This window comes from Xenopus laevis, chromosome 9_10L, assembly GCF_017654675.1.
Source record: "Xenopus laevis strain J_2021 chromosome 9_10L, Xenopus_laevis_v10.1, whole genome shotgun sequence".
NCBI lineage: Eukaryota > Metazoa > Chordata > Amphibia > Anura > Pipidae > Xenopus > Xenopus laevis.
The window spans coordinates 12,360,606-12,377,746 of record NC_054387.1 but is presented as its reverse complement, the minus strand read 5'-3'; the positions used below and the strand labels follow the sequence as shown (position 1 = coordinate 12,377,746).

Genomic DNA, 17,141 nt, shown 5'->3' with positions numbered 1-17,141 from the left:
TCATGAAGACTAATAACAATGTTTCTATATTAGGGTATTCCCATGTTATTGCAAGTCACCTCTACTTCTAAACAGACAAAAATGTTCTAATTAACTAATAATGAGAATTTTTAGGCAGCCTAAGCCTAGAATAAAACGAGAAAAACATTTGAATTAACAAAGAATGTATTTTGATAAAAGCTATGTGCATGATATGAAGCTGGGGGTGAACAAAGTGTAGAAAACATGATAGTTACCCTTTAAGGTAAAACTACCTAACACCCTACTATATGCAGAAATCAAGCAAATGATTTGTCTAAATTCTGATTTACTATGATTTTCAACAAGAATCAAACTATATTTTGTTTTGTTGTCTGTCCTGATTTAAACTGAAATTACTGTAAATTCAAATGACACTTTGAATTGAATAATTTGACTGTGTAGTTCAGACGTTAGTCAACCCTATTTGAGACCACTGTGATACTTAATCGGGACTATAGTCAAGACTTGGCTGAACACCAAAACAATCATTCCCCTAGTTCTTTTCTGAAAGTGACCTATATCTTTCCTGGGTGGCACTAAATGTAAATGATATTTATGAGTAGTGATGGGTGAATCTGTGCCATTTCGCTTTTCAAAACGGCGAAAAATTTGCGAAACGCATTCAAGTCAATGGATGTCTAAATAATGGGTGCAAATTCCTGTCTGCCAAATTTATTTATGAGGTGTACACTGAAGATATCATTGTTCCAAACCTCTTCTAAACGTATTTGTCTTTTAGATAAGGATTTATTCTTCTATTAGTATTACTTTTATCTCAGCCATGTCTCAGCTTGTCATACTACCACAATCTCAACCGTAGATTGCCCAGACTTCCTCTACATACCATCATCTCCCCCACATTACTGACTAGAGTAGCGAGCACATCTACTGAACTGCCACCACTAGCTCCCAGGTGGTGCTGTAGAACTGCTCCACTTACTTTAAAACTTTAGACCTCTCTTGAGCAACAAAAGAGCAAAGAACATGGTGATGTTCATCTTGAAGCCACCAGGCTGTTGACTTACAATCTGGCACATCTCAAAAAACAGGTTATACGTGATTTGGTGCATATGGCCTACAGGAGGATTTGCCAAGAACTCCCTACTGATGTACAAGTCCCATTGATGAACTCTTTACTATTATATTTCTTGTGTGTGCCTCTCCACTCAAAAATAATTAAAATGCAGAGGAATAGGAGGCACAACCGTTAATAAAAACATCTTTATGAAACTAGTATCTAGTTGCCTACTGTCTTTATCTTTTTAGATCAAATAGATTTTGGTATGCTCTCTTTTTTTATTCCAGGATTTTCTTTACATGCATTTCGGATCTTTCCTTTCCAAAGCTTAATTGAATTGGATCTTAAAGGAATACTTTCTATATGTCCATCTTGGGTACTTTGATGAGGATGATTTTTGCTTGGATGACTTCTCCTTTATTCCCCTACACAATCATGCATAATAAACCAACCATTTAGTTTGCAGTTGCTTCCATCAACTGAACCCTTCCTTGATTGGATGCTATACTGTTGATATCATTAAGACGCTTATATTCCCCTGCATGTGTCATGCACATCTTTTCAATCATGAAGGCAGATGAGACAAATTCACTTTAAACTTGTTGATATTTTATTAATATTTTATTTTGCTCTTCAGTCTTTTAAAGGTCACCCTCAGCCTGTTAAGAATGAAGAAAATGTAAGTTGTTGCTAATGTTTGTGATGCTGATCTGACCCCTAAAAATTGCAAGTTTTTTTTAATTCATAGAATCAAATAAATACTGCATGTTACATAGCTACCATCAAAATTGTCAAATATCTGACATCAGATCTGCTGATTCATTAAATGCTATGACATTTGGGATGTGGCAAGTCTTTCACTTCCATGAATTGTGCTGAATAATTCTTGGTAAAAAAATAAAGAAAGATTTTTATCAATGATAATAACAAGTCTATGAATATTCAAATTAGTGGGCAAATTTTAATTCTGGGAATACGTCCAGAAAGACCTCTTCATACTTTATTTTTCTTTGTGTTATAATTGTCTTTTTGTACTCTTCTTTTCCTTATTCCATGGTTTTTACCATAATCTTTTGATGGTGTTTCTTGCGCCCGTTCTTATCATCCTCTTACTTCCACTTAAAGGATTTCAATCTTCAGTTCCTGCCTCCTTACTTTTTAAATCAGATTTCAAAAACAGATCTAGAATGTAATGGGAAAACCTTTGAACAGCACATGTGACTTATACCCAATATTTTATACTTCAGTCTTTAAAAGAAGAGCCAGAGGCAGAACCAATAACTGAGAATGTAAGTCATCTTATCTTTATGAATAGACTTTTTCTTCGGGTTACTAGTCATTTTTGGAAAGCCTACTTGTAGATTTGCACATTCAAATTAAAATGAAAATAAAAATTAAAGTAACTTGATATTTAATGGTTCAGTTTCTGTTTGGATAAATCCAAATCCTGCAAAAACTCTTGTATGGTATTATTCTTCAGGACATATAGACCAACGCAAAAATTATGAATAGTTTGGTGGTATTTCTCTGTATCAGTTAAGTACAAACTGAGGAATCTGGCCTTGTTGTAACTTAGGCCAGGTCTTTGTATTACTATCTATGGCTGGTCATAAAACAGATTATTCTCCTTAGATACTAGGGGGGGTTATTTATCAAACTCCGATCAAATCCGCTCAGGGTTTTTATGCTCATTTATTATTACATTTTCCCAAAAATTTGCTTTTAGGAAAAAAAAACGATTTTCACTTTTTTTTCAGATTTTTCCTCGTATTTTTCATCCGAAAACTTTGGGGTATTGCACGAAACCCAGCAAACATCAAAAAATCATTGGGACTTCTCCCATTGACTTAAGTGCAACCTCGGCAGGTCTGAGATACCAGATTTTCTGATTTAGACTTTTCCATCCTTGGGGTTTAATAAATTCCTAAAAATTCATGATTTTTTAAAAGTCCGATTTTTTAAAAAAAATTGCAAATTTTTCATGATTTTTGCATTCGGAGTTTAGTAAACAACCCTCCTAGGTCTCAACCTTTGAAAAGAGAATACATAACTACAGTAGTAGTACTAAGTACTAAGAAAGACTAGAGCAAACTATTTGAAGAACAATGAAGTCTTCTGTAAGACTGAAACTGCAAGATGACTCGGTAAGACAAATGCAAAAATAAAAAAAGTTATATAGGAACATTTTAAACATCACATTATTCAAGTATCTACTGTTTTACGAATAACATACTGTCTTTGGGTGCGGACTTTGATGTGTAATTAAGACATCTATAAAAGCAAATTCGTAAAGGTCTTGATGAGTAATGGCATTTAAATGGCACTATAATGTACTCCATGGGGAGTTTAAACTGTTACGTCACATGGATAGGTCAGTAAACTATGGTATAATAACTTTCTAATGAGTTCCGGAGCCAGGAACCTTGGCTAATAAAGCCTTTGGCACATAAGAGGTCCCTGAGAAAATCCGATGTAATTTTCATTATGCAGCCTTGAAAAGGCAAGGCAATGCTAAAACAAGACTAAAAGAATTGGGAAGAACCTTTTTGTAGATTGCAGTAGATCTTGAGATACAAAATGTGGAAGGAAAACCCACTTCTCTCCTTGCAGAACGCCTGGGTCAAACAAAGTCCAGATTAGGACCCCATTACTAACAACTGAAACACAATGCCACCCACAAGGCTTATTGTCTCACCTCTTTATTTATAGTTATACAAGCCATTAAAGAACAAGTGCACTGTTTGGTTTTTGCTTGAGAGATTTATTTCTGGTTCTTCAATAATGTAGGCCTCGGCAGAGAAAGAAGCCAAAGCGGACGCCCAGGTGCAGGCTGCTACATCCAGTGGCAAAGGGCAAGAGTCTCCAGACAAGGGTAAAAAGGCTGAAGATGGGAAAAATACTAAACCAAAACTGATGATGTTCTTCAAACAGCTGGTAAGGATAAAGTCACGATTAGGATGAATCCAAGATCAAGTAGGTGAAAGCCCACCATAGTTATATCTAACAAGATAAAATCTGTTTTCTTCTTCCTTTCCCTACTGACCTTCTCTCATTATGCTTTCATTTTCTTTACTCAACTTTCTCAATATCCTTACCCTTTACTTTTGTACTTGTGGTATAATAATTGTTTAAAAGTAACAATATGATGTCAGAGGATACAAGATATACAAAGAACAGCCAAACATTCAATAATCAAGGGAGCTCCTATGTGCTACGAGGTCCATACAAAACAGCTAAATCACTGTTATATGAGCACATCCAACTGGGTTTTATTGGAAGAATTATTATAATAATGAGTGATAGTTGCCATAAAAACCTTTGACATAAAATCTTTCCATTGTTTTTAGAATGTAAATTCATATAACTGTTAATATCTCCCCTTTTACTTCTTCCTAGTCCACATATCTAAGATAATATCCATCAGGAGTTGGACAATAACATTTACCATTCATGGTGACATCAAGTCATTGACCCTGACTACTCATAATCTGGCAGTAGTGATGAGCGAATCTGTCCCGTTTTGCTTCCCCCCGAAAAATTCACGAAACTAAGGAAAAATTCACAAAGCACCGAAATTTCCTGAAACACGTCAATGGGCGTTTTTCTCGCTCAAAATGCATTAAAATCAATGGGCGTTTTTTCTTATAGAGACTTTTTTGTCCAAATGCATTAAAGTCATTGGGCGTTTTTTCTTATGGCGACTATTTTTCTCCAAATGCATTAAAGTCAATGGGCGTTTTTTCTTATGGCGACTATTTTTCTCCAAATGCATTAAAGTCAATGGGCGTTTTTTCTTATCGTGACTTTTTTTCTCCAAATGCATTAAAATCAATGGGCGTTTTTTCTTATAGAGACTTTTTGTCCAAATGCATTAAAGTCATTGGGCGTTTTTTCTTATGGCGACTATTTTTCTCCAAATGCATTAAAGTCAATGGGCGTTTTTTCTTATCGTGACTTTTTTTCTCCAAATGTATTAAAGTCAATGGGTGTTTTTTTCTTAATCGAATCTTTGAAATGTTTGTGAAAAATTTCACACATGGCGAAATTCAGAATTTCGCAGCAAAATTGGCGAATAAATTCGCTCATCTCTATCTGCCAGTCAATCAAACACATGGATTAAAGGGGTTCCTCCATGATTTTAGCTCAGCCAATTACTTTATACACCAACAGATGAATTCATTAGTTGGGCGTAATATCAAAAACATTAACAACCAATCCACAACTCCAGTTCTACAGTGGCACAATATGCTGGACTTTACCTTTTGAAAAGCCCATAATGCATTTTGCAGATTTACAAAACTACTTCTGGAGACAATAGTTACCCTTGTCCAAACTACAGCAGAAAATTATTTCTAAATCCTGAAATAATAAAATATGAATTACTTGCAACTAGATCAGGATTGAGCAGAATAAATGGGAAAAAAACACCATCCAAATGAAGTTCTCAGTATTTTTCTAAGCAAATATCATTTTGATCATATTAATTACATGTTGCTGCAAATTGTTATAATTAATTTTAATATAAAGAAATTAAAAAAAAATAATAGTATAAATTGTGGTAAGAATTGTGCTGATATTTGTCTATGAATTAAAAAAAAAAAAAGTACGTTCCAAATTAATTCCAAGTTGTTAGAGCAGCTGCTGAGCAAGAGTTCATCTGTACAATTTTAATATTCTAGTAAAATCCAAAAAACATTTCTGAAAAAAATACTGGCATAAATGGCATTAACACTTCGTTGTCTATAAATGTTTTTTTTTTTAAAAAGTACCTTCCATATTTATCCCATGTTTTTAGAAGTAGCTGCTAAGCACAAGTTCGTCTTCGTCTGTACAATTTTAATATATTTTTTTTAATACAAAAAATATTTTCTGAGAAAATACAGGGGTAAATTGCACTAATTGTGTTGATATTTTTCTAATAATTCAAGAAAATATACCATCCATATTAATCCAATGTTTCTTGGCAATAGTTCACTATGGGGAGGAGTTATGCAGTCACAAAACCCAACTTTGCTTCATTGCAGTAATTTACAGTAGCCAAAATGTACTTTTTTACAATGATTTGTAAAGATATTAACATATGTCACAATATTCTGCAATGGAATTTAATATTTTTTGTATTTTATAAAAAAAAAAAACACATTTGTATTTCAATTTTAACATGTCTGTTCTAATTGCAAGGCCATGGCTAAAAACACCTCCCTTGTTTGTTATTTTAGTCAGTGATTGGTGATGGAGGTAATGGCAATTCAGAGGAGGTTAACGAGAAAAGTACTGACCAGTCAGTAAGTGTGGAGAATTTCCTTATGCAGTACTCTGGTGGAGGCTTTCCTGTCTCTGGCTGAATGCAAACATAAAAATGGGATATGAATGAAATTGTCTGGGGGACGATATCTGTTGGAAGATTCATATTTGATGCATAAAAGTCTTGTTCTTCCATGCTTCATAAATAACGGATTAATTAAGATATTCTGACCATATTCCCCTGTAAGCTGCTATAAGAATGTTCTGATTCAGCTCACTGCTTAAGATCCTGTCCCACACCTTCAAAAGTTTTATAGTCCAGCCCACACACTTCCTGCCCTCCGCCTGTAGGCTTCCATCATAATGCTCTAGTCCAGTCCACTCCATGAGTTGCAGACTTCCTGCTCCTCCGCCTGTAGGCTTCCATCATAATGCTCTAGTCCAGCCCACTCCCTGAGTTGCAGACTTCCTGTCCCTCGCCCTGTAGGCTTCCATCACAATGCTCTAGTCCAGCCCACTCCCTAAGTTGCAGACTTCCTGCTTCTACAGACTTCCTGCTCCACTCCCTGTAGGCTTCCATCACAATGCTCTAGTCCAGCCCACTCCCTAAGTTGCCGACTTCCTGCTTCTACAGACTTCCTGCTCCACTCCCTGTAGGCTTCCATCATAATGCTCTAGTCCAGCCCACTCCCTGGGTTGCAGACTTCCTGCCCCTCCCCCTGTAGCCTTCCATCATAATGCTCTAGTCCAGCCACTGCTTTCATTATAGACTCCTTGCCCTACCCTCTGTAAGCTTCCATTAGAATGTTCTAGTCCCACCCACTCCCTAAGTTGCCGACTTCCTGCTTCTACAGACTTCCTGCTCCACTCCCTGTAGGCTTCCATCATAATGCTCTAGTCCAGCCCACTCCCTGAGTTGCAGATTTCCTGCCCCTCCCCCTGTAGGCTTCCATCACAATGCTCTAGTCCAGCCCACTCCCTAAGTTGCCGACTTCCTGCTTCTACAGACTTCCTGCTCCACTCCCTGTAGGCTTCCATCATAATGCTCTAGTCCAGCCCACTCCCTGGGTTGCAGACTTCCTGCCCCTCCCCCTGTAGCCTTCCATCATAATGCTCTAGTCCAGCCACTGCTTTCATTATAGACTCCTTGCCCTACCCTCTGTAAGCTTCCATTAGAATGTTCTAGTCCCACCCACTCCCTAAGTTGCCGACTTCCTGCTTCTACAGACTTCCTGCTCCACTCCCTGTAGGCTTCCATCATAATGCTCTAGTCCAGCCCACTCCCTGAGTTGCAGATTTCCTGCCCCTCCCCCTGTAGGCTTCCATCACAATGCTCTAGTCCAGCCCACTCCCTAAGTTGCCGACTTCCTGCTGCTACAGACTTCCTGCTCCACTCCCTGTAGGCTTCCATCATAATGCTCTAGTCCAGCCCACTCCCTGGGTTGCAGACTTCCTGCCCCTCCCCCTGTAGCCTTCCATCATAATGCTCTAGTCCAGCCCACTCCCTTAATTACAGGCTTTCTGCCCCTCCCCCTGTAGACTTCCATCATAATGCTCTAGCCCAGCCACTGCTTTCATTATAGACTCCTTGCCCTACCCTCTGTAAGCTTCCATTAGAATGTTCTAGTCCCACCCACTGCTTGAGTCTCTGACCCCACAGGATCTAATTAACATATGGGGTTACAGTATGTAATAAAATACACTAAGTTTGCCCTGGAACAGTAACCCTTAGCAACCAATCAACAGGTAGCATTTACTGGTGACCTGTTTAGCATCTTATTGGTTGTTTTGGGTTACCTAATTACATATGGGACATAAACTAAACAGAGTACTTGACTAACTAACTAAAGTTGATTTGATGTATGTATTTCTGAAGCATGGGTTCTGCATCAACAGGAAACAGGGAAGAGCAATATGTTAACAAATAGTTCCCTGATAAATTTTAGCAGGATTATTGTATAAAACTATTGGTACTGGATCTGTTATCTGGAACCCCGTTATCCAGAAAGCTCAAAATAACAGAAAGGCCATCTCCCATAGACTCCATTTTATCCAAATAATCCAATTTTTTTAAAATTATTTCCTTTTTCTCTGTAATAATAAAACAGTCGCTTGTACTTGATCCCAACTAAGATATAATTAATCCTTATTGGAGGCAAAACCAGCCTATTGGCTTTATTTACATGATTTTCTAGTAGACTTAAGATATGAAAATCTAAATTACAGAAAGATCCATTATCCAGAAAACCCCAGGTCCTGAGCATTCTGGATAACAGGTTCCATACCTGTATTTGTCAACAAAGAGTTTTATGTTTGCATTGGATTCTCCTTTTAATTCAAAGCATAAATATTTTAAAATGTTTTGGGGTCATGTCCCTTATAATTCTTTCAACAATTCTCTCTCTTCAGCAAAATGACCAACATAAGCATTAAAAACTCATCATTTTTCTACAACAGGGGTTTCTAAATAAAGCACTAAACAAGAGTTATTTCCTGTTGGGGGGTCTGTGTTATCATTGAGTGAAGTGAGGTGTGGATAACGGAACACAAGGTGATAACGAAAGTAAAAAAGGCTTCCGACAATGAAAAAGCAGAACAGAAAGCAGAAACAAAGTGTGTGCAAAACAGAGAGAGGAGAAAAGTGAAATCAGAAATAAAAAAAAAAAGAGAAATAGAATTGGGGTGGATAAAAAGAGGACAACAGCATACAACAAGTAATATAGGAATCCATGAATGGAGAAGTAAAAAGAATAAAATAACACAATAAAATAAATACATACACAGGTATAGGATCCATTATCAGGGAACCTGTTATCCAGAAAGCTCCAAATTATGACAAGTCCATCTTCCATTGACTGCATTCAAATAATACAAAATTTGTAAAAAGGATTTTCTTTTTCTGTGTAATAATAAAACAGTCGCTTGTACTTGATCCCAACTAAGATATAATTAATCCTTATTGGAGGCAAAACCAGCCTGTTGGGTTTATTTAATGTTTATATGATTTTCTAGTAGATTTAAGGTACTAAGATTCAAATTACAGAAAGATCCGTCATCCGGAAAACCCCAGGTCCCGAGCATTCTGGATAATAGATTCCATACTTGTTAAATGAAACACTCTAGTCTACATTCATAAGCCATTCAAGAACCAGTCATTACTGTCAAGTATCACCAGTTTAAAGGGGCAGTCAGTTAAAACTTTGATTTAAATAAGGATGTGATTTGTTTCTAATGCTTATGTTTTGGTGATTTTACCTACAGAATTAAAAATGTAAACAAACCAAAATTTCCTTTATAGTCTTTAAATTTGGGGCCTCGCTGTCTTAAAATGAGCTTTTAGCCTGATGTAGAATGATGCTTGCCAGAAAATAAGTAATTAAAAACAATACTGTAGTAATAAAACACACAAATATTACAATAACTCAATTTTCTGGTTGTCTAGATGACTCGCCCTAGCAACCAAATAATTCATTTCAAATTAGTTTTAGTTCCAAAGCTGCCTCTCCAGATATGCGAAATACTCCCTTGAATTGCCAAGCGCAACTGCTTGTTAGTATGGTACCATAAATTCAGGAAGTATTAATAAACAGGAAATATTTTTCTTTATATTGATTTTCTTCCACTTATTTTACCTTAAATATATCACAGTTTGACAGTAAAGTATAAGGATATAGCTTATTGTGTGCCCAGAACATTCCTTCTCTGTATATTTGTATTTATACATATGGGAAGGAGGTGCCATATTGTTTCCCTTAGACAGTACAGTATGAGGGTATAGCTTATTGTGTGCCCAGAACATTCCTTCTCTGTATATTTGTATTTATACATATGGGAAGGAGGTGCCATATTGTTTCCCTTAGACAGTACAGTATGAGGGTACAGCTTATTGTGTGCCCAGAACATTCCTTCTCTGTATATTTGTATTTATACATATGGGAAGGAGGTGCCACATTGTTTCTCTTTGACAGTACATTATGAGGGTATAGCTTATTGTGTGCCCAGAACATTCCTTCTCTGTATATTTGTATTTATACATATGGGAAGGAGGTGCCATATTGTTTTCCTTAGACAGTACAGTATGAGGGTATAGCTTATTGTGTGCCCAGAACATTCCTTCTCTGTATATTTGTATTTATACATATGGGAAGGAGGTGCCATATTGTTTCCCTTAGACAGTACAGTATGAAGGTACAGCTTATTGTGTGCCCAGAACATTCCTTCTCTGTATATTTGTATTTATACATATGGGAAGGAGGTGCCATATTGTTTCCCTTAGACAGTACAGTATGAGGGTATAGCTTATTGTGTGCCCAGAACATTCCTTCTCTGTATATTTGTATTTATACATATGGGAAGGAGGTGCCATATTGTTTCCCTTAGACAGTACAGTATGAGGGTATAGCTTATTGTGTGCCCAGAACATTCCTTCTCTGTATATTTGTATTTATACATATGGGAAGGAGGTGCCATATTGATTCCTTTAGACAGTACAGTATGAGGGTATAGCTTATTGTGTGCCCAGAACATTCCTTTTCTGTATATTTGTATTTATACATATGGGAAGGAGGTGCCATATTGTTTCCCTTAGACAGTACAGTATGAAGGTACAGCTTATTGTGTGCCCAGAACATTCCTTCTCTGTATATTTGTATTTATACATATGGGAAGGAGGTGCCATATTGTTTCCCTTAGACAGTACAGTATGAGGGTATAGCTTATTGTGTGCCCAGAACATTCCTTCTCTGTATATTTGTATTTATACATATGGGAAGGAGGTGCCATATTGATTCCCTTAGACAGTACAGTATGAGGGTATAGCTTATTGTGTGCCCAGAACATTCCTTCTCTGTATATTTGTATTTATACATATGGGAAGGAGGTGCCATATTGTTTCCCTTAGACAGTACAGTATGAGGGTATAGCTTATTGTGTGCCCAGAACATTCCTTCTCTGTATATTTGTATTTATACATATGGGAAGGAGGTGCCATATTGTTTCCCTTAGACAGTACAGTATAAGGGTATAGCTTATTGTGTGCCCAGAACATTCCTTCTCTGTATATTTGTATTTATACATATGGGAAGGAGGTGCCACATTGTTTTCCTTAGACAGTACAGTATGAGGGTATAGCTTATGTGTGCCCAGAACATTCCTTCTCTGTATATTTGTATTTATATGTACGGGTGGTAGTACAATACGTTGTTAAACAAGAGATTCCACTCTTATGTATACAGTAAATACAAATAAGTTGTATCTTCATACTTCACTGTCAGATAGAAAATGATGGGAAAATAAGTTTTACTAATAAGTAATGTTTACCTTTACAATTCTCTTATCCAGACTAAGTCACAATGAAAAAAATTCCAGACATTTTTACCATTTTATTCTCTGTGTAACAGAAACTTGACCTAACAGATGGGACAGAGGCCACAAAACCAGAGAAGACAGTAGTGTCGGCTGTGGTGGAGCCTCCACCCCCAGCTCCCAAAATCAAGGAGAACCAAAAAGAGAAAAAGGTGGTGGTTGAGAAGATGACCAAGCAAGAAAGCAAAGATATGCCCGAGGCTGTAAGCCCAACACAGCAGCAGGCTTCCAATCTGGCACTGGTACAGAATGGGTCAGACGCAACTAAAGACGGTCAGCTGAAGAGGACAGAGAAGAGACAGTCTCTTGGAAACTTCTTCAAAGCTATTGTAAGTTTAGGCAGATACAGCTCAATGCCAGGTAGAGTTGGCCAAGCTCTTTCCTAATGCAAGAACATTCCAGTTCTACCAGTTGCAGTTGTTGGATCATATTCATTAGATATGGAGCAATTTCTAGGAATAATAATTACTTGGAGAACATCAACTAATGATGACATCAGTTCATCAATGATATCTGAGATATCTGTCACTAAGTATAGTAGTTCATAAGGTTTTAAGTCTAAGGGACACAGTTTTAGGCCAATATTCTTTAATTTGTCATTACACAATACAGCAAGGTCCTAGGACACACGTCACAGGAGAGACTCTGCTGCCTTCCTGCTCTGCTGTTTTTTAAGGGTTTTAATATGCACCATCTTGTTCCTCTGGAAATGAATTCAATCAGTCAGCTCTCATAGCTGCTGCCCACGTATGGGGAAATGTTCCACATGTCCATTTATTATATTATAGTGTCAGTGATAGTTATGTCTCAGTTCAGCTTGAATAAGGCCCAACCTGAAGGCCAGTTAGGGTGAGATTTGGGGTGAGTGTTTATTTGTACCCTGGGTACCCCTGGAACTATATCAGAGTGACTGTTACCCCAATGTTTCTATATATCTGTAACCTTGTTTTGAGCTAAGGGGGCCCAGTCTGAAGGCCAGTTAGGGGGAGATTTGGGGTGAGTGCTTATTTGTGCCCTGGGTACCCCTGGAACTATAGCAGAGTGACTGTTACCCCAATGTTTCTATATATCTGTAACCTTGTTATGAGCTAAGGGGGCCCAGTCTGAAGGCCAGTTAGGGGGAGATTTGGGGTGAGTGCTTATTTGTGCCCTGGGTACCCCTGGAACTATAGCAGGGTGACACCCCAATGTTTCTATATATCTGTAACCTTGTTATGAGCTAAGGGGGCCCAGTCTGAAGGCCAGTTAGGGTGAGATTTGGGGTGAGTGCTTATTTGTGCCCTGGGTACCCCTGGAACTATAGCAGGGTGACTGTTACCCCAATGTTTCTATATATCTGTAACCTTGTTATGAGCTAAGGGGGCCCAGTCTGAAGGCCAGTTAGGGGGAGATTTGGGGTGAGTGCTTATTTGTACCCTGGGTACCCCTGGAACTATAGCAGGGTGACTGTTACCCCAATGTTTCTATATATCTGTAACCTTGTTATGAGCTAAGGGGGCCCAGCCTGAAGGTCAGTTAGGGGGAGATTTGGGGTGAGTGATTATTTGTGCCCTGGGTACCCCTGGAACTATAGCAGGGTGACTGTTACCCCAATGTTTCTATATATCTGTAACCTTGTTATGAGCTAAGGGGACCCAGCCCGAAGTTCAGTTAGGGGGAGATTTGGGTGAGTGCTTATTTGTGCCCTTGGTACCCCTGGATCTATAGCAAGATGACTGTTACCCCAATGTTTCTATATATCTGGGTTGATATTGTTATGGTTCATTAGAGTAAATGTTGAGTCACAAAAGAGGCTTGGAGAATTATAGGAGCCACTTTTCAAAAAGAAGGCATATGTTGGGATTAGGATGTACTTTTTCCTAATTTCTTCTGGAAATAATTATATTTTATGGTTCATTCTGTGCTTCCGGAAAGGTTTTGCAAATACAAACATATATCAAGAAAATATCAATCTAAGCAGCTTTCCAATTTACATTTACATACATACACATGCACTGCTGGTTTTGTCTCTTGAAACCATGTCAGCCTTGTGTGCTTCTTCCCAGGTCTGTTAATCAGCAACATTGCTCCAAAAGTCAGAACCACCAGTGCAGAGAATCAAAAGGGGCAGGGTGGTATTGCTGTCAGAAGCAGTTATTCTGGATAACTAATTGTTGTTTTTCTTTTTAATAAATTCCAGGGCCCGAAGCGACTGAGCGATGCAGCGGTGCAGACAGACCCAGTGTGCATCGTACCAGCAGAAAAGGCCAAGTAAAACAAGAAGACGATGCCGGGGAGGTTGCAAAGTCATTTGGGGTCGGGGGTTGGGGGGGGAGCTGATACTGCTAATGTATATTTCAGGTTAATATGTACAGAGATCAGCCATTTAATGCCACAGGGTCACGCTGGGTCCTACAGTGGTTTGCTATAAGGTGGTTACAGAAGGCTAAATAATGAATAATGACTGTGTGATTCTACATGGAAGTGATATAGGTGGGCTTCCACTGAGCACTGGACTCCCCCATCTTTAAAAGGTAAATATATGAATTTATGTGTACAGGAAGCCCAAGGAGCCTTATTTCTCTGCATATTTATATGTATTAATACTGGAATAAATGGCCAAATTGTAACGAAACATCACATAAGACATGAGATTTTACAGGCCCATAATTAGTCAGTATAATGTCCTTTTAATACACAATAATAAACCTTATGTACATATATTCACTGGCAAATGAGAAAAGCAGCCGATATTTTATTATAGCAGGTACAAGGGGCCTCAGGAGTGTTCAGGAGACCTCTAAATAGTATTATTAAGGTGCACACCCAACAGCTCTTCCACTTTCCATATGATGAAGGGGAGGGGCTTATATTAATAGGGGAAGGGTTTGGGGGATTCATTGGAGATTTTGGGTTGTGGATCTTGTGTGTAGCCTAATTGTCCAAATGGTGAGAAAAACATATTTCCCTAATTCAGTTGCATTGGTCCATTGGTGGGGCTTTCCCTGTACTGTCACTGCCACTAATCCAAAAAATGGACCATATATCCACTATTTCCACCCCTATCTGTAATAAAAGTGCAAAAAAGTTTGCCCGGGAGCAGTAACACAAAGCAACCAATTAGATGTTTGATTTTAAACAGGTGACCAGTGAATGCTGCCTGCTGATGGTTCACTGGTCACTGGTTGCTATGGGTTACCGCTCCTGGATAAAATTATTTTATTGCCTTTTATTATATCACCCAATAAATGTTTATTGAAAGGCTTATCTTGAAGACTCTGCAAGTTATAATGGGGTCATTTATGATGGAAACTGAAAGTCGCGCAAGATGCTGATATATAGCTTGGATAAAACATATATACACATAATGATTTTTTTAAAGCATTATTAAAGGGGTAATTATGCAAACCAGCTGTAGGGGGCGCCAATACCAAATACTCATACACTGTACAATGTGGTTTTTTTTGGGGATTTTTTAAGCGTTTAATTAGACATCTCATAGCGTATACTTTATTTACCCAAGTCTAACGGATTTATCTGATTGATTGTCTAATATAATCTGAACTAACAGTCTGCCTGGTTATTATGGTATTACACTGTATGCAAAATGCCTATTACCTTCTGCCTTCTGATACTTAATAAAATAAAAAATGATGGCTGTTTTACTATTTGCTATAGAATTATAGTATTTTAAATAAAGTGCCCTTACTGTACAGAGATCAGATCCGTCCCGTGTGTTTCCATGAGTTCTTTAATTGAAGAATGCAAATATGTCTTTGTTATTGTTTATCAGCTAAAATTCGGAGACCATGAAAAACATGAGTTCCCTTGTACAAAGGAATTTGTCTGATATAAAAATGTTGGGCTTCGTCTACCCCATAGAATTATGAAAACAGTCTCCCACCAGTCCAAAACACTATTATTTGTGTCAAAACTGCTCAGTTGCCGTTATATTTTTGGTTTGGGTCAAGAAAAGTGCAGAGAAAACTCTCCAGTGTTGTAACGGCTGCCGTCTCTTCTTCATTCACAGTTTCTCTTGATAAGAAGAAGCTGAAATCTCTGAGTTCGGCTACAAACCAAAAGAAAGCAGGAAAATCTCATATCACTTATTATGTTAAACCTTTAACATTATAGTATCTGTATAATTTACAGTAGGGGATACATTATCCCTTATAATACTAACGTCACTGAGATTTAATTTTGTTCCCTGTATAACTCAGCCTGCAGCCTTGTGTCTTTATATGGTCACAGAACAACCCCTCAGTGACTTCTAATATCCTTATCATTTACAGTAGGGTGTACATTATCCCTTATAATACATGAGTGATACTCAGAGTTCCCTGTATAACTCAGCCTGCAGCCTTGTGCCTTTATATGGTCACAGAACAACCCCTCAGTGACTTCTAATATCCTTATCATTTACAGTAGGGGGTACATTATCCCTTATAATACATGAGTGATACTCAGAGTTCCCTGTATAACTCAGCCTGCAGCCTTGTGCCTTTATATGGTCACAGAACAACCTCTCAGTGACTTCTAATATCCTTATCATTTACAGTAGGGGGTACATTATCCCTTATAATACATGAGTGATGATACTCAGAGTTCCTTGTATAACTCAGCCTGCAGCCTTGTGCCTTTATATGGTCACAGAACCACACAGTGAATTCTAATATCCTTATCATTTACAGTAGGGGGTACATTATCCCTTATAATACATGAGTGATACTCAGAGTTCTCTGTATAACTCAGCCTGCAGCCTTGTGCCTTTATATGGTCACAGAATCCCTCAGTGACTTCTAATATCCTTATCATTTACAGTAGGAGGTACATTATTCCTTATAATACATGAGTGATACTCAGAGTTCCCTGTATAACTCAGCCTGCAGCCTTGTGCCTTTATATGGTCACAGAACAACCCCTCAGTGACTTCTAATATCCTTATCATTTACAGTAGGGGGTACATTATCCCTTATAATACACGAGTAATACTCAGAGTTCCCTGTATAACTCAGCCTGCAGCCTTGTGCCTTTATATGGTCACAGAACCCCTCAGTGACTTCTAATATCCTTATCATTTACAGTAGGGGTACATTATCCCGTATAATACATGAGTGATACTCAGAGTTCCCTGTATAACTCAGCCTGCAGCCTTGTGTCTTTATATGGTCACAGAACTTCCCAGTGACTTTTAATACAAATTGAAAAATAAAACATATGCTAGAGTTGCCTTTTTTTAACTTACAAATGAGATCAGATTCTGTGCCACAAGGGGGCAGTATACAACCTGTTGCTGGAAGCTGATGCCGTGTAGACTAATAATGGGAGCTCAATGACATGTTTTTCTGTAAATTCCATTTGGTGTCCATATTGGTGACCCTGCCAATAAATTGCAGGTACTGATTTTGTTTAGTATTACCATTTGTATTGCATTTCTCTCTATCCAAGCCTGATGGAATTCATTCTTCCTTTTAAGAATTGCTTATTGCTTGCTGCTGAAATTCAGAAAAACAAT

General features: G+C 37.9%; 1 protein-coding gene across 12 annotated transcripts in view; it reads left to right on the top strand.

Moving 5' to 3' along the window:
- Window positions 1–15,345, top strand: part of LOC108700905 (breast carcinoma-amplified sequence 1 homolog) — a 59,709-nt gene extending 44,364 nt beyond the window's left edge. For 10 of the 12 annotated variants that reach the window (XM_041576012.1, XM_041576009.1, XM_041576002.1 and 7 more), the window contains 6 exons: window positions 1,677–1,718; window positions 2,287–2,328; window positions 3,827–3,973; window positions 6,259–6,324; window positions 11,683–11,976; window positions 13,827–15,345. In XM_041576012.1, coding sequence (XP_041431946.1) covers window positions 1,677–1,718; window positions 2,287–2,328; window positions 3,827–3,973; window positions 6,259–6,324; window positions 11,683–11,976; window positions 13,827–13,901 — 666 coding nt within the window. In that variant the 3' untranslated portion in view covers window positions 13,902–15,345. The remainder of the gene's footprint in view (window positions 1–1,676; window positions 1,719–2,286; window positions 2,329–3,826; window positions 3,974–6,258; window positions 6,325–11,682; window positions 11,977–13,826) is intronic. The other 2 variants (XM_041576006.1, XM_041576007.1) reach the window with 2 other exon arrangements.
- The last annotated feature ends 1,796 nt before the right edge of the window (window positions 15,346–17,141 follow it).